General features: G+C 42.3%; 1 protein-coding gene across 1 annotated transcript in view; it reads right to left on the reverse strand.

Moving 5' to 3' along the window:
* Nucleotides 1-1,149: 1,149 nt before the first annotated feature.
* FBLN1 (fibulin 1) overlaps nucleotides 1,150-18,765 on the reverse strand; it is a 72,886-nt gene continuing 55,270 nt past the window's right edge. Inside the window, exons 16-17 of the mRNA XM_040061929.2 lie at nucleotides 18,060-18,191; nucleotides 1,150-2,323 (exon numbers count right to left, since the gene is read on the reverse strand). Coding sequence (XP_039917863.1) covers nucleotides 2,184-2,323; nucleotides 18,060-18,191 — 272 coding nt within the window. The 3' untranslated portion in view covers nucleotides 1,150-2,183. The remainder of the gene's footprint in view (nucleotides 2,324-18,059; nucleotides 18,192-18,765) is intronic.

Genomic DNA, 18,765 nt, shown 5'->3' on the forward strand with positions numbered 1-18,765 from the left:
ATGCTGTTATTTGCAGATTTTTAAAAAATTATATTAAGAAGCACACTTATTTATTTTGGTTCTACTCAATTCCAACACCTTGTCTCACGTGGCTGCTTGGAATCACCTCAGAATAATTTTGAGGCTCCCCAAAGGAAGTTTTTCTGCTGCCCTTAGCATCATTTGCTTATTTTGAAATCACTGTGCAAAAGTAGGTAAGAGTGCAGATTTTCTGCCATGTTACTATTTTGCCTGCTGTTCTTATGAGTTCCTCACAGTTCCCAAGCAAAAAAAGGTTAAATAACCCGCATCAACCATGGCCAGACACCACCAGCTCTGTCGGTGACATAGCCAATGGCAAAGGGAGCTGATGCTTTGTTTAACCTCTGGAAAAGCCCACCTAGCTGGGAAAGCCCATCCAAGGGCACGAGAGCACCCCAGTGGTGGGTTCCTTGTGCTGCTGCATTAGTCATCTCACTGGTGTCAAGAGCAGGACTTGGGAGACGAGTTGTCTCAGATGGGTAAGAAAAAGGCACTGTGGGCATGGCATGAACGTCTCCATTCCTGCCCAGCATGTGAATACAAACGTAAACACTGTCTTCCTACACAGTGTGGCTTAAACACTATGTCAGAATATAGAAAAGTCATGTGTCAGTATCCCTTTAAAAGCCTGGGATTTCTGGAATATATAATAAGTATTTCTGGAGTACTAGATGCAAACTGCCGAAACACTGGGAGAGGGCTGCTAGAGGCTGCTGCTCACAGAAACGTCCCTCAGAGCCCACACTGCTGTTTTCTGCCACTGCAGGCACCTGCTATTTCCTGCATCAATAACACCCTCCCAAACAGACCCAGACCACAAACACTCATTTAAAAGGTAAAGGCAGCAGGATCACACTGACCTTAAAGTTCATCCAGTCCCGACTCCCTGCCGTGGGCAGGGACACCTTCCACAATCCCAGGTTGCTCCAAGCCCCATCCAGCCTCGCCTTGGATCCTTCCAGGGATGGGGCAGCCAGAGCTTCTCGTGGCAGCCTGTTCCATGCTTAGTGCCAATAACGACTGAGGAGGTCTGGTTTCAGCGGGGAATATGCATATGATGAATTTGCTTACAAAAGCTGTATCGTATAATTTCCCTGGGAATCAGAAACCATGGCATACTTCAGAGTATTTCCCATCTGACCATCTTTATTTCCTCATATCTTAACATAACAAACTGAAACATGGAGTTATTTCTTTCCTGTTCTGTAATAAACAAAGATACATTACTTTGATGCCCAGAAAATACATTAAACGTTCATTTATTTGTGAGATTTTCATTATATTATTACATATGCCTTGGTTTGTTGCATAGGAAATGTACAGTTTAACATGCTAATTTTATTACCAATTTTAAAAAGTCATGGAGCTTTATAACAGACAGGAGATAAGATCTGAGTTTCCCATGTATTGCTGAGTACTGGTGATCTTGGAATTTAAGCAATATGCAGTGTTTTTGTAACAGATTAATTTCAATGAGAGGTACTTGTTTAATTAGAATCAAACAATCTTACAATCAAATAATAACTACCAAACAAAAGTATTTTTTCATATGTGCAATAGCTTGTTAGTCTCTAAGTATTTCTAATTCCTTTTGCACATCCTCTGGTAGCTGCAGCTGAATGTCACTTCTTAAATATCCAGACTGAACTTTTCAGGAATAATTAGCACTTCTGGGGGCCTATTCAGAGGGCCCAAGCCTAACTATTTATCACTCTCTGACAATCCTCTTCAAGGTAGTTAATTCAAGGTGAAATTATGAATCCTTATTCAACTTCTTCCATCCAAAGACACCATATACTCATCCCAGTGAACTCTGACATCTGTTTTGTTCCACAGCCTGTCACTCAGGTTATCTGGCCAAGGAGCAATAGTTGAGATCTGTCCAAACATTTAGAAAAGTTTTAAATTTCACCAGGCAGCTGAGCAGTTTTACACACTACATATTTATACAAACAACTACATCAGGCTCACTTAATTTGCTCCGCCCTATGTCTAATCAACATAATAGCTCGTTATTTGTCTTAAACTATAAACCAAATATTTTAAAAATAAAACAAACAACAACAAAAAAGAAAACAACACTATTGGGTTTTAAAAACAAGTACATGACATAATAGCTTGTGGTAATGTTTCAGGCTGGAGCACTTGCTTGTGGGTGTCCCTCAGAACCAGTACTCAGACACGAAGATGTGGACGTTGACGATGTTGCGGTGAGACACCACCCCGCCCATGACGTAGTTCATCTCCAGTTTCAGGATGGCATGGAAAGGTCCAATTATGGGCCTCACCTGGCGAACTACACCTGTTGGGACAGAAACAGGTCAGCAGGAGAATATAGCTAAGCCTAGGGGAGCTACAGCACCCTTGGTGTTCAGTATAGCCCAGGGAAAGGTATTTTATCTATTGTAAATAGCTTGCAAGAAAGCTTACAAAAAAGAAAAAAAAAAGATAAAATTCAAATTTTGAGTCAAAATATCTTGAAGATCTATAATGAGCACTCTAATGTTGCAAATGGCAAAACCCTCCTATATATTCTGAAATCAGTAATTTTCTTTTACCTTTTATTTGGAGACACAAATTCAATAAACATGCTGTGTCACTGCTTTTCCCTGGGTAACCCAGAACACACATTGCTGGGAGGAGTACGTGAGCACACCTGGGAATGCCATGCAATTCCTGGTATCGTGTTGAAAACCCCATTTCATTTGGAACAGTAGAAACTATCTGTATTCCACCAGTAAAATCAACCCTGTGAACATGAGGTGACACCAATCTGTAAATCCTTAGTGTGCTGAGTCACGGACGGACAACCCCCCTGGACACGACAGGAACAAAATTTAATGAGGAAAGGGGGAAATCTCTGCATCTGCCCCTATGTCACCCTCATGTGAATGGTGGCCATTCTTTACCAGCATTGGGGTTTGATAAGGAAGGAAGCAGTGAGGGAGAGGTGAGCTGTGTTGTCTAGGGCTCCAGTCCATGGAGGAGCCCCAGCGCCAGGCACAGCAGGATGGAGGCTGCTGGAGTCCTCAGAGGGTGGCAGGGCAGGGTTTGTCCCACTCCCCAGCCAGGCAGCAGGACAGGCCAGGGGCAGCCAGGCTCAGCCAGAAACCCACATCAAAGCCTGGCTCATGGGTGATGCTGGGCCAGAGTCAAACTGAGAGTCAATGTGTGGGGCAGGGTCCAGAACAAGCAGACCCTCGGCTACAGGCAGAGACCAGCCCTCTTCCAGCACTGTTCAGGCAGGGACTGAAGCTGACATTGGGCTCCTGGGCTCTGGGCAGGGTGTGGGAGAGGACCCTGGAGAAGCACATCTGGGTCACGAGGAGTTAACAGTGCCTTGATGCAATGTGGCTACACAGAATAGTGATATAGCTTCAGATATACAAAACAAAGTCAACACAAGTTTTGCCATTGACTCCAAAGGCTCCAGATCAGGTCCTGAACATATCCTCACTTCTTGTTTATTTTCTAGGCCTTGGTGTTACAGAGTAGGCAGCCACCAAACTGCTCTCATCCGAAAAGGATGTTCCCAAATGTCAAAATCACGTGAAGCCAAGGTCAGCCAGCAGGCACAGGGAGTATGGTGGGGAGCCCCCTCCACAGACACCTCCTTCTGACAACACACTGCTCTGACAGGGTGTTTGATTCAGAGGGAAAGGCACAGTTTGAGGAAGGGTGATTTGAGATGCACTCCTGCTGCATGCTGAGGACAGGGTTTCACAAGCAGGCAGCACTCCAGTACCATCATGGAGCCCCAGCCCAGCTCCTCCAGCCCTTCCCTACGAACACACTGGCCTCAGATCTGATAGGACACATAAACCTTTGCTTATTCAGGCTGTCAGCACCTTTTCCTAAGGCAGTGATGACATTACAGTTCTGTCCAGTTCAAACACTACCCAGTATCTTCAGCATGAAGTGAAATTGCAAACCTCTCACCACAGTCACTATGCCTGCCATATTTGATGAATACACTTTTTAGGCATCCTGCCCCCTACAATTTATATGCATATATACTCGTATTTTATTTTCTTTAGCTATCTTGGCTACTCTCCTGTATTTTATAAAAATGACTGGGCTTGGCAGATGATGTATTGAAACAAAAAAGCCGTGCTAAAATTGCCCTCCCTTTAGGGTACATTTAAAGCATTTTGCTAACAACACCTCACATTATTGCAGGCACTGCTCTAACTGAGAACCTCGGAAATGCAAGGCAATGAAATCACTCAGTGCCTGTAGCCGTCACCAAACCCTAGAGAGCAAAGGCTGCTGTTCTCATTTAGCAATCCTATTACAGCGTTCTACACTTTCTGTGCTACTCCACTGGTTTGCTCTAGAGGTGGGATTGCAAATGCTGTTTTCTCTGCTGTGCTATGCCTGAGAGTGGCAAACATTCACACATCATGGATGCAGCATTCAAGGCCTTTAGTAACATTCTCATTCCTGTTGAGATGCACCCTGCAAACAGGCAGGGAAAAGGTGCAATGGGCAGACTCTGCAATGTCCGTGTGGCAGTGCCTTTTCACACAGTTCTCTTGCTGCAATTTTAAAATCCAGCCTATAAAATGGCTTGAGAAGTGAATGCCACACATGCTGGCACCTATATTGATGAAAGAAATCGAGGGAATGTAGAAAGAAACAACACTGTGACAAATAATTATCTCTACAGTTCATTGTGCCCCATGTTCTAGATAGTCCTGAAATGATCACCACTGCAGGAACTATTTCCCTTCTCTCCCTTTAAATGCATGAGGATGATACGGGCAGGTGGCTTTGTGCTACAGCATATGTGCCAGGATGCATTCATTCTGAATGGGTAGGATGAAAAAAAAAGAGTAAGGAGAAACCCTTGAAATGTTCTTCCGGACAAAACCATACGAGAGGTTTGCTGCTCTTGGCAGATTCATTCCTTGAGAGCTTTGCGTTTTTGTTTTGTGACAAGTCCTAAAACGGAAAACCTGAGTATTTTCTCCACCAAACTCAAGGACAAATGCAGATGGAAATCATGCAAGATGCTTCCTTGTGTCTGATTTTCTCCTGTCTGGAACCTTTCACATCACCTAGGAGGGAGGGATAGCTCTGCCAGACCCAAACAAGGCCAGCAGTGCCTTGAGCTGATTCACACAAAAGACTAAAGAAAAATCTTGAGATCTAGGCCTGGCCCATGTACTTCACAAACGTGGCTCAACGAATCAGTCAATATCTCAAAAGCATTTAGCCCAGGACACATTTGAAGAAGCCACATGTAATAATTCTGGGTGTTTTTAAGTTACATGGATTTGTGAGACACTGCAACATTTCCATAAACATGCTGTTTCACTATCCCTTTTGGGAAACTAATGGGTCCAGATTTGTCGTCTGGCAGCTGCCAGCATTTATAGCTGAACACTAAGTACAAAAACATACCTTACAGTAACAGGAAGGTTACGATTTTTAAATGCACTGAAAAGTCAGGAAATGTAAAAATCAAGCAGCTGCTTTTCGATGTCTTTTTTACCCATCTAAATCCAAAATAGCTGGATGGAGCCACTCAGATTTGCCATGGGGATAAGTGCAGACTGGAACTTGGTCCTGAAGCACTGTAGCAGTGCCCACTGTTCTGTGAGTCACTGTCTGCAGGAGCACCAGCGGGGCTGCTCAGGAAATGACTTGAAAACAGAGGGCTCCCACATACCACCAAAGCTACAGGCTCTAAAGCTGGCAAAGAAGGTGAGTTCATGTAAGCAAGTTCACCCCAATTATTTTCCAACAATATTAGACCTTATCTAGGTTAGCACTGAAGAAGAAGAAGAAGACGAAGAAGAAGAGGAAGAGGAAGAAGAGGAAAAAAAAGAAGAAGAAGAGAAAAAAAGGAGGAAGAGGAAGAAGAAGAAGAAGAAGAATAAGAAGAAGAAGAAGAAGAAGAAGAAGAAGAAGAAGAAGAGGGAAGAGGAAGAAGAGGGAAGAGGATAAGAGGAGGAGGAAGAGGAGGAAGAGGAAGAAGAGGAAGAAGAGGAAGAAGAGGAAGAAGAGGAAGAAGAAAGGAGAAAGAGAAGAGGAAGGAGAAGAGAAGGAGAAGGGAAACAACAACAACTACAGGGTGAATCCTTGATCATAAATGATCATGGAGACTCCCCCTGCTGCTGATATCAATGTGTCAGGCAACCTCAAGCATCTGTGTTGTCTTGCCTGCAGGCACAGTGCCCTCCAGCCTGATGAGCTGCTGGTGCTGTTCGTTCTCTTTTGTCCATCATCTGTGACCCAAACACAGACTCAACCTGCAGAAAATACCACGTGTCGTGGGCCAGGCAGAATGCCTTCCATGAGCTCACCTGTGCTTGGATTTGCTGTTTTGTTAACTGAGCACAGATGCTGTTACACGTCCCAAATCTGTTTGGCTATCTTCATGATTTGTTGACCTCCTATTAAAAAACAGCAATAAGATTTCTTTCTCTTGCATACTTTACCCTTATTGTAAACAGGATCTATGACAATCCTTCCTACCTGCTGATCTGTGAAAGCAAACAGCCTCAGAGTGAGAGGCAGCAAGTGTTTGGATGTCACAGTAATGGTCTGACTGCAGCCCAGCTCCTAAAGCTCTATAATTAAAACACTGAGCCTACTCTCCTCTCCTGTTTCTTGTTTCATGTTTTGTATTTTAATTTTTTCTAAGGTAAAGCACGTCACCGTGTGTAGTGAGGACAATAACCTAAGCAATATATAATACATATTTTTAAGTGAGAACAATGACAACAGCCAATAATCTGAGTAATTGTCACTGACTTACTGAAGCTTTGCTTATCAGAGAAGATGCGATAAATAAGACAGCAAGAATAATATTGTTAATACTCCTAAGCTTTTCAGCAGCATTTCTAGTACTTTAATCAGAGAGAATCATAGAATTGGTTGGATTGGAAAAGGCCTCTAAGGCCAAGTCCAGCCATTAATTCAGCACTGCCAAGGCCATCACTAACCAATGTCCCCAAGTGCCACATCCACACATTGGTTAAGTCCCTCCAGGGTTGGTGCCTCAACCCTGAGGCACCCTGAGCAGCCTGTTCAAATGCTTGACAACCCTTTCAGTGATGGAATTTTCCCTAACATCCAACCTAAACCTCCTCTGGCACTACTTGAGGCTGCTTGCCTTTGTCCTGTCCCTTGTTCCCTGGGAACAGAGCCTGACCCGCACCTGGCTGCACCCCCCTGTCAGGAGGAGGGAGTTGTAGAGAGTGAGAAGTGTCCCCCTGAACCTCCTTTTCTCCAGGCTGAGCACCCTCAGCTGCTCCTCGTAAGACATGTTCTCTAGATGCCACAGGTATTCCTTGGCTTTGTCCATACCTCTTTAAGATATCATTACATTTCTCTGCTTTGAAATATGTGAGACCCTCAGGCAATTCACCTCTGTGTTTGGTTTCTGCTTGCACTTCTGCATTAGGCAGCTGATTTGCTAAGAAGCTCCATTTTCAGCTGAGAAGAGCTGCTGTTTTGTTACCACATTAACCCATTGTGGCTGACAAAACCTAACCTGCCTTGTCATGCACTCACATCTCGCCTCCAGACTCCTAATTCTGACTTCTATGCTAAGCTCCTTAAAATATTCCTGTTTAAAAGAACCTTTCTTCCCCTTTTTTTCAATGCTAGCCACAAAATCTGCTGCAATTACGCTCCCAGGGAATCTGGATCATGCTGTTCCTCCCACTGCATTTGCATTTCCTCTAGAGAAAGTTCCTTTAAGAGGGATCACCATAATGTGCAAAAAGCAAAGCAGAACCAAGCAGCTTATTTTCATACTGCTATAAGAAATTACTGGTTTGGGTTGGTAGAGGGGTTGCAGCATGTTACATTTTCTGGTTCAGAGGTGAAGTTCATAGGATTTTCCACAGGGATTGATTCTTGAGTATAGTCAAATATTTAAATCTATATCATCATTAGGAGCAGAGAACAGACATAAATTGCACCCATTCCTCAAAAAGAGATCTTCAGAGGTCCTAAATTTTTAAAGATGCCCCAAAAAGTCAAGCAGAGAAATGTTAGTGGGGCAGGCAATGAATCAGAGGCTGACAGTGGGGCTGTATCTGGTGACTGCTGGAAGAGGGATGTGCTGCAGTAAACTCCTCTTGCCTTGCCTGCATCTGCAGGCATATGTATTTGTGTACATATAAACAATCCCAGCTACTGCCAAATCAAAAGCTGTTCTTCCAAATAACCTGTGGGCTACGCTCAGGGAAGTACAAGAAACACAGTTATCAAAATTGGGATCAATTCCCCCGACCACATTCCAAGCTTTGTGTTAAGTAACAAGCACCAGAGCTCTTGCTGCTCTTGCCGCTCTTGCCCCTTCCCATCGCTTCCCCCACGGGGCTACAGCTATATTGTTTTTTCCTGTCACTACATACCAAAGGACAGTAAAAAGACACCTTTTTCTTTCCCTCTGTGCTCACAGCAAGCACACAATGTCCTTTCTTGTGACTCTTCTCAGGAGGGAAGTCAACAGAGAGATCTGTTGTTGGTTACTGTTGGGTGAATCCAGCAGTACTACCCTGTTTTCACTAATGCAACACTTCACCCTTGGCATTACAGGCAAGTGCTAATTCCGCAACTTTTCCTGGGAACAAACAATAGACTTAGGATAATTTGCTATGTTTTTAAATCATTGTTTAGTTGTATAATCTGTGGTCAGCTGAAAACTGACCATGGACTGAATAAATGTGGGATGAGAAAGCCTGAAGTGATGAAAAGAAGAAAATACACTTTTACGAATCATTAATCTATTAATGAGATCCTAAATAGAACAAGACACATATTTTTATTAATTCTAAGATCTATTTTAAAATAAACACTCTGTAAAAGTGATGCAAAATAATAAGAATGGGATATATATTTGAAATACCAGAGGCAGTCAAACAAATGCCATGGTTTCGTGGTGGTGATGCTGGGTTGGCGCTTGGATTTGATGAGTTCATAAATCCTTGCTGACTGCTTCCAGTGATCTCTTTGTCCTTATGATGTTCAGAAATGGTTTCCAGGTGGATTTGCTCCATCACCTTCCCAGGGACTCAGGTGAGGCTGAGCAGCCTGTACCTCCCTAGATCCCTTCTGGCCTTCCTGAAGATTGCAGTGACATTTGCCTTATTCCATGGGAACTTTTGATCATCACAATCTTTTAAAGATAGTTGAGAGTACCTTGACATTGACCATTTCCCCCAGCACCCGTGGACTTGGTTATGCTCAGTTTGTTCAAATGTTCAAACCTGAACCTCCTCCACTGTGGGTGAGTATTTCCTGCTCCAGATCTTCCTCTTGCTCTGAGAGCCCCAAGACTCCTGAAGGCCAGTCTTATCAGTAAAGAATAAAGCAAAGAAGGTATTGGACACTTCAGCTTCCTCCATGTCTTTTGTCACCAGATCTCCTGCCCTATTCCTGCCACCACCGGCAGCCTCACAGGCATTATTTTCCTCCACTCCTCTCCAGTTCACGACTGTGCCTAAAGGAACAATCTAGCTGTCAAATTGCAGGCATTTCCCAGACCACCAGATATTTGTCTGCTGACTTCAGAAACTTAATGTATACTTGAGATTCCTCCATCTCTCAAAAGCTGAATAGCCTTTTTCATTTTTTTTTTTGTGTGTGTGTGAAAGCTATCTATATTTCTCTCAATTATTTGTCACAATAACAATGTGGCTCCTGCTACGTGGTGCTCTACAGTTTCTGATAAAATCTGTTTTATTAATAAGTGGCTGCTCTTTATACAATGAAATATTTCTTGGTAATCATCACTTCAGGCATCAAATCATATGCAGAAAAATAGCTCTGAAGGTATCATTAATCCTTAAGATGCCACACCTGACAAACGTAACTACAGTGAAAGGATTCAGAAAACTCATTAATCAAAATACAAGTACCAAAATATATTTCCTCTTGCTTTGAAGTATATTGCCCTCATAACATTGTGAATTACACCTTCATTCAAGCTTGATGGTGAACACTTCACAAAAGAAAAGTTTTGGAGAGTTGGATGATAACAAGGTTTCCATGCTGATGGAGAGCTGCTTCACAGGAATGTGGCTGGCTATACATAACTTTGCTGAAGTATCTGGGGACAAGATTTTTCAAAAACATACTTTTCAAACATGGATGTCCCTGATCTTTATTTAGGAAAAAGGCCTGGTTTTCCCCCGTTGAGCAACCAAGTGCTTATAAAATACTTCAGAAGTCATTTTGGCCACATAAAATTCACTTCTATAAGCTATATGACACTCAGGGTCATTTCACTGTTGGTTTAAGCTGATCAAATATAGTGGTGCTGCTATATCCTCCACCCCTTTCCTTGGATGAACACCTGAAAGAACCAAAACCACAGCTTGCCACACAAGCACTCATCTGACCACAGGGTGGAGCGTGTGCTCAGAGGTGGACAGGAGAAGGGGATTTCCCTGTGGAGCGCCAACAAAGCTCCTTAGCACTGAGCACCACCTCCGCGTTCCTCCTGTTGGGAACAGAGAGGCAGCAGTGATTTGGGAACTGTCACAGTGAGTACTGTCACATGAACAGGGCTCCTAATGACCCTGGCCCTCTGGAGCAGTGCTGACTGCAGTGGCACGTTACCCTGGGATATAAAAATAATATATGTATGTGTGTGTGTGTGTTCCTGGAGCAGTTCAACAACCACTATCCACCAGTGCAGCTCGAGGCAGGACTGGATGCTTCTCTGAGAAGTGTCAGAGGACCAGGGGCATGTCAAGACACCCCTTGTGTAACCAGGGGGGCATGCCTGGGACAGCACCACAGCCACCGCCTCTGGCTCACCTCTCTCCTGTACACAGGGGATCTGTGGCCACCAGAATCATTTATGAGCCATGTAAAGGCAAAGCTCTCTTTTAAAGACTGCTCAAACAATTGTCTAAAACTCCCCAGGTACTCACAGCCTTTGAAGTTTCCACCCAGGGTACGAGTGTTAGTTTAAGCTTAGCTAAAGCTGAATGTTCTTCTCTTTTCCTTTTTGCTTCAACTCCAAAGAAAAGAATGAAGCTACAGTACAGAAATTACATTTCAGCGTGGAAAAAGAATATTTCTGCATAATTCAACAGATCAGAGATTTAGGATTCAATTTATTATAAATTCAATGACCCCATGAAGTTTAATTTCATTAACACTTGGGCTTCTCTAGAAAGCTTTGATTGCTGAAATGCATCACATAAGGAGGCCGTGAAGAGGTGTCATCTCATTAATACATTTTTTGGCCAGAAACAAATGGTGAATATTTTCAAAGCTCCTATCTGTCGTATTGGATCATGTGAAGCCTTGGTATTATAAAAGAATTAAAAACAATCTTTGATTTTACTGAGGTTTGGCTAGTTTACAAATAGTGTGATCTTTATTAAGGATACTAAATAACTTCAGAGAGATGTGCTCTTATCTTGGTTTGGCAAACTTGAAGTGCTTTTAGATGTCTGGTTTGCCTTCCAGCCAAACCTCACCATGGGTTTCAATGTTGACAATGCTGTGAAATCACTCATGCCTAAAATGCAATAACTGTACTTGAAGTAGCTTCATTAAAAAATAGTTTCCATCATATATATTTTTAATCTTTCCGTTCTACCTTTAAGAATGTGGGATTCTCTGTGTATTAGAAGAGCCTTACATATTACAAAAACAGGTGGAAAAACTTTAGCGATTAATGTCCAAAACGTGCAAAATCACATATATCAGCCTCCTCCTACTTTATTCCCAATGTGTTATTTACAGGGGGCTTCATGTGAGAGTGGATATGTTTACCCTGCCTTTATTAATAAATGGCTGCTCTTTGTAAAATGAAATACTTCTTGGTAATCATCACTTCAGGGATATATACATATATATACATATATATATCATATACAGAAAAATAGCTCTGAAGGTATCGCAATCACATTATTCCACAGATTCAGCCACACTTGGGTCCACAACACCTGGAAAATTAATTATTGCAACCCTTGTGATAAAAGCATTTCTTGGCAAAGAGCCACAATTATGGCACAGGGCGTGATATGGCTCTGGGATTTGATTTACCATGGAAGAAAAAATACCTGATTCTGAGGCTTTGACACAGAAACCCCTAGAGAGTGCTCAGTCATCACCTTGGGGCAACAGGGGATGTTGTTCTGTTGTTCCTGTTGCAGAATTCTGACAAGGAGGCTTCCTGAGCTTTAATGTGTGGCAATTCCTGACCAGTTCTCAAAGGCTAAAATAAGGGTCCACTTCACCACATTTGGCCCCTTTAAAAACGAAAGTTAAGGTAGGGTTGTTTTTAAGCGAGCCAGGCATCTGTGTATCACACTGGGAAAGATTTACCATACACCTTGGGTCTTATCTTCCTTTTCCATTTTTATAGGGTGTGCAGGCACTGCTGCAGGAACAAGATGGTTGCTATCAACACACAAACTCTGATACAGCAGCAGAAGCACTGGAATCACAGAATTATGGAAAACTGGAAAAAATTTTCGAGACCATTAAGTCTAACCTTTGACCAAACAGCACTGTCTCAACCAAACCAGAGCACTGGGTATCACATCCTGTCATTGATCAATTGCACATGTATTTCACACTTGGAGATAATCATAAAAGCAGGTCTTTGACTACTTTGAACTAGGGCAGAGCACCTCAGAAAGCTGGATTCACACAGACATCTCTCAGAGGAACTGCTATAGTATGTTTCTTGGTGTACTGGATTTCAAATCTGGCTTTATTTGCTCATTTACACAGTATCTCAGCCTGCTGTTTGACATGAATACCAGAAAATGCATGCTATGCAATCTGAACCAAGGACTTTGGTGCCCTTTGCTGTCCCTAAATCAGTCCATTTCTTTCCCAAGTTGTCAGGTTTTATACCTCACACCACAGTTCAAAAAACTTCATCAGAGCCACAGTATAATTTATCTGCCTGCTGAGCCTTATGGAAACTGTAACCAAAGGTGGTCTGTAAGAATGGTTTTGTAATAACTTGTACCACCTGAGAGGTGAGATGAACACAGATCAAGGAGCAGAGTTGGATCAACCAGACACTTGCAACGTGCTAGAGTGAAATTTGGCATTAGGAAGGTTGTTCCACTTGAGATCATTCTCACCACAAAAACACCTTCAGCATTTCTCAGATATGAAATTAAAATTTGCCTCCTGCTCAAGGTGCTCCCAGAAGAGCTCTCCATCCTCCTTTTTTTTCTGGAGGGGAGGGAGGGAATTGAGCGATTTGACTACTGAGCAGTGCAGTCAGCAGCACCCTGAAAGGGCAGGTTTAGGCAGTAAATCCAGGATCCCATTTACCAAATGGCTTCTGGGCACCCTCATCTCGAATGGACAGCTACTAATTTTGACAGGGCAACCTGGCACAGAGAAAAACCTCACAAAAATATTCTTTTCCGTGTCTTTTTTAATGTACAGCTGCAAAAGCCTGTTGAAAAACTGAATTATGTCCTGCTCCATGAGCTTGCTGCTGATGACTGGACAGCACCGCTTTTGTATGGCCAGACACCGTTGTTGTTTCAGGCTAATGACATTATAATCACAACAAAATGTTCCTACTGCTGCCTAATTTCTAGAAAGAGTATCCACATGGGGAGACAACAAGTGTTCTCTCCCACTGCCCCTGTGAACAGCAGAGCTTGTCCGGATGCCCTGGCTCTGCCTACACCTCCCCTGCCTCACAGAAACCTGGCTGTAGGTGAACTGCTGCTTTCAGCACCGGCTGTGCCAGGGAGCCCACATCAGTCTGGGAAAGTCATTTTGCTGAACACCAAAACACATGCCAGCCTCTGCCCCAAAGACAGGCTGGAGCAACAGAGAAGGGGAGAGAAGCAGGGGGAATGTGAAGGTACTTGCCTGGCAATGGAGAGCGGGACAAAGTTCAGAACCAAATCTTTTGCAGACCAATGACTGAATTTAGTGTCAGACCATACAAACATTTGCATGGAGGACCATAAACAGACTTTGCCACACTGGGAATGGCCAAATACCTATGAGAGACAGAACTACTATCCCTGTGCTAAAGACAGGGGTCACAAAGGTCAAACCAACCTCCAGTGTCCTTCTCTTGCCCCAACTAATAGGGGATCTCACAAATACACTCGCTCATGGTATCTGGTTTTATCTTTTTGATCATTTTTGACAAGCCTCTCCTCGGACTCTGGAACACACTAAGCAATGATACCATGGTAGAAATTAGACTAATGATAAACCCAGAATAGTGCTATCAGTAGTTGAGACACTGTGATGGTTCGAAGGTAACATCATGAACATAAAAAAGGCTGGAAATTCAGGACAGAGACAGCAATGTAAGCCTTGCAAATAACAACAGAGAGCAGTAGCACATATCAGTGTAGATACAAGTGCATTCAACCCCCCCCACAGAAACTTTATAGTGACTTTTTATAGCTGTGTTCACTCTGGATGTTTTCCAGAAGAATAGCACCATTCTACTTTGTAGGCAAGAATATAGGCTGAGGTTATTACCAAATGCAGCATGGAAGATTTCAGCCTATCAAAACTACTTTTAGGTGTATTATGAAATTTTAAAATCTTCCTGAAGTTTACCAGACTACAAGGTGGGATTACTGTTTTAAAAAATGAATGCATAGCTGAAGGGGAAAGTGTTTTATAGCAACTGATAATACCTTAGGCACTGATAGGACATTTTTGCACAGGTTGAAAATGCATTCTTCATTTTTCACTGACAGCTGGTTAAAGGAGGAATGCAGTGAAAAGTCTATAAAAGCTTTTAAAAAATCCCCAAACTTGAATAGGTCTGTACTTCTGTTTTTCTCCCACCCATGCTAGTAAGTGGTGTTAGGTTGTTAACAATATCCTTTAGACTCCTTGCCACCTTGGCCTGTAACCACACCAGGAAACAAGGAGTCCTCAGCACTTCCTGAACCAGGAAAGAGTGGGGATTTGCATCTCTTTGTAATATAGGAGGGTAAAAATAATGGAAGTAATTTTTTATACAATTCTTTTTCTTCAGATTGCCTGAAGTCTACACATTGCCTTTCCAGGAATCTGGCTTTCATTCTTCCACTTGCACTGGAAGATACTTCTGTAGGTCAGCAGAGCTACTTTTGGAGTTTGTTCTTAATTATTTTGGCTCCTTCATGTCGGATAGTGCTGATCATTGATTCCTGTTTGATATGTTTTCTTTCCTTGACTTTGCAATATTGTCCTTACCTCTTTCTTCTCCTACCTTTGGGCCTGCTTCCCCTACGTATCTTTTGGGAGACTGCATTCTTTCTTTTCGTAACATTCCCTGGGGCAGCGCTTTCGTCTGCTTCTATTTTTCTTCTTTTATCTCCCTCACAACCTGCTCCTTCACACTCATCTCCTCCAATGACCTCAGCTCTCCATCAACAAGGCACAAACCATCCTGATCAGCCATTCTCCATCCCACTTCACACGTAACTCAGCTTCCCTAACATCGCCCTGAAGTCTCTGTGGCAGCTTAGAGGGATAATGGCTAAAACTGGTAACCTGAATCTTTTCAGCCCAAAAATTCTCAGTGTTGAAGCCCTCCCTTTTCCTCTGTAACTTCATCTCTAATATCTCCTCCCACTCTTTGAACCTCTCCCAAAAGATCTGCACCTTTTCAAGTTTTTTTTCCCCGGTTCACTTTTGAGAGCATCTTGTTCTTTTGCATTCCCACAAGCACAGGTCACAGGCAGGTCCTTCTTAAGGCATCATCTCTGTCCTTGTTAGTGAGAGCCTAGCTAAAACTGTATTGGGCCTTCCTGCAAGTACATCTTCATTGGTCTGTCCTTTCTTCCCCTCCTTTCCCAGAGTTCCCTCCTTTCTCTGAAACCCTTCATTGGCTTCCTCTAGCCTGATGTTGAATCCAGGCTGAGGTCTTTCAAGAATTCTAGTAATTATTTTCCTGCTGTTTTCCATATACTCTTATATGAATTAGTCTGTGTCTCTTCTTTAACAGAAAAAAAAAGGCCCCAACCAACAAAAAGCTTACTGTAGAAATTTTCAATCTTTTCTCTTGCAGAGAGAAAAAAAAGATATTTGGTCACCTAATTTTCATTAGCAGACAAAACAGCCTTGATAGTCTGGTCATTTCTCCTGAAATAGCACAACAGAATGAAGCACGCTTCTTGTTTCTTTTACCAATGCATTTACCAAAATTAATTTATTCTTTCCTATATAGCAGCAAAAAGACATTAAAAAGTAGGTATATTTTAAAAAAATTTAAAATATGCTACATGGGTGCCAGTGCCATATTTGGTCATCCAGCAGGATGGTCCAGGTGTGCTCTCCCAGAAGCACATAAATTGCTTTTTGCAACAAGTTGGAACATTGTCTTTGCAGAAAGACTCTGAAAAACCTTTCTGTTACTGGCCTAGTTGGGCATTTGCTCTGCTGGAGTTGCTTTGTTCCACGCAGTTCTGATGTCCCTGTAACTAAGTGGGATAAGCATTAAAGCTTTCTGATACTGTCCATGCCCTTTGGGGTTCCCTCCCTTACACAAACTCTTCCCTTTCTTTACAAGAGGGACTTTGTGAATTCTCATGGACTAGGATCCCATCTGATTTGTCTTGAAAACTTCCCAGCACGTTTTAAGGAAACATCTAACATTCTGATTATTAATAATAATAAAAAATATATTATGAGATGTTATATTATATTATGAGAGTGGCAGAACTGCTGCTGGCAGAATTATTTGCAATTCTAATATCACACAGACAATGTGCTGTCCTGAACCTCTGCCCCTCCAGGTAATATCAGCTGGGGGTTGTTTGGATTTTCCTTTTCCAATTCTGCTGCAGGCAGTTTTCTTTGCAGCTTCCACCCATTAATCTCAAAGCACTTTTACAGGGGGGAATTAATTAAGAGTCTTACACACAAGAATTAATTAAGACAGTAGCAGGCAAGTTTTATCATCTCCATGTTGCACAGGGGGAACTGAGGTGAAGAAAAGAGTTGCCCAATTCTTTCACAGAGCTGGGAATATACTTGGCCATGCACCATATCTTCTCAACTCAGTATATAAGAATATCCTTTCTCTCTTTACAATGTGAAGCAAATAATCCAGTTTACCAAGTAAAATACCACTGACACACGGTCCTGTACTTCAAAATAGAAACCCTTCCCTCAGGCAAATACCTTGGCCAGTTGAATTTCCAAACACATCCTTCTTTCTTATTTCAGACAGAAAGAAGCACACTGCACGAAAAGCAAACTACTGTAACTCCTGTGGGATCTGATAACATTTATACTCTGTTTAAGAAATGCCCCAATAACTGAAATCTGTAATCTTATCATTCTGTTTTAACAGACTCTCCCTTTTTCTCAGCATTCACATGTATACTTCTGTTTGATCAAGAGAGAAATAGAAACCTAATGACTTAGGATTTTTATCTACAGTTCATAAAACCTTTGCAGAGCTGAGGTTGTGCTATCCTGCTTCTGAAATGCACCAGTGCCACCTTCAGACCACGTGAAATAGGGATTTTTCACAACCCTCCACATGAAAGCTGCAGTGGTTTTTCTTTTCCTCCTAACAAGTCCTGCTGAGGCACATGTATGAACCTGAGCAGAATCTGTGTGTTCACATACCAAAGCACAAGTGTTCACTGCGAACAGCAGTCTTTTATTTTCATAAATAAACATTAATAAAGAGCAATAAAATACTACTTTTTAGTACCTGTCATGAGAATTCCAGTTGCCACTGCTTGAGCAGCTCCCATTGGCCAGAGCAACACATCAGCTGGGACCTGCTCCTGCCCTCCACCTTAACACCATTTGCCAACTGCTCCTGGTTACATTAGGGCCCTCATCATTTTAAAACTAAGCCATTTGCATTTTTAGTTAGGGCCAGTTCTGAAAAAAAGTTTAAATACTTCTCAAATTAAAGAACAGGCCTCTGGTACTTTGAATAAAAAGTTATCAGTGATATCTGTTCAAATTACACATATTGGACTGAAGAATTTGAAATCAACACTGGCTTGAAAATCAAGGAAGGAATTAATTACTTGAGGTAATTTCTTTGGCCTTTTCCTACAGTTGAAAGAAGAAAACAGGCAGAAAACACTACTCACCCACTGTCATACCATCCATGTAACGCTTGATGATATCAAATGAATCTCTTAAATTTCCTTCTGTAATGTCAAATATGATATCTGCCTGGTTGGCCGGATATGTAGGTGTGATGGCACGAAGAAAAATAATCTCTGCAAGTAAAGAGTATCACAGAATGCACTGACAAACTATTTGAAAACGTCACTGAAGAATCAAACAGAATTTGATCCAAAATGATTTGTGCTCAAAGTTGGTGGAAGACATTCCCCTCCCTTACAACTCCCAGTTTGTCCTTTAAAATGGAAAGGCAGAAGATCTAAGGGAAGCAAGGATTTGGATGGATTTGTTTTCTCCTCCTATTTCTACCATCCAAGGACCCTGAAGCCAAAACACTCTTACTTTTAAAATCCAAAAAGATTCCTCTTAAGAAGCCAATCAGATTTCCAGCATGTACCCAAAGAGGACAAGGATTTACAGGCTGGGCTAAGGAAGGGACCAAACAGATAAATCCCTCCACTCTGATTCCCCGCAGTAGTTACACAAAGTATTGCTATTACAAATTAAAGAGTCCTTTGGAGTGCTGGAGGAGGTTTTTAGGTTTCAAAATAAAAGTGAGACTATTTTCAAATCCCTTGTGAGGGATGGAGGTATTATTACTCTCATTATTATCCTCACTCTACAGATGATGAAACTAGACTTGAAGCTGTAAGAATTCACCTGAGGCCA

The sequence above is a fragment of the Hirundo rustica genome, chromosome 4 (assembly GCF_015227805.2).
Source record: "Hirundo rustica isolate bHirRus1 chromosome 4, bHirRus1.pri.v3, whole genome shotgun sequence".
NCBI classification, from domain to species: Eukaryota; Metazoa; Chordata; class Aves; order Passeriformes; family Hirundinidae; genus Hirundo; species Hirundo rustica.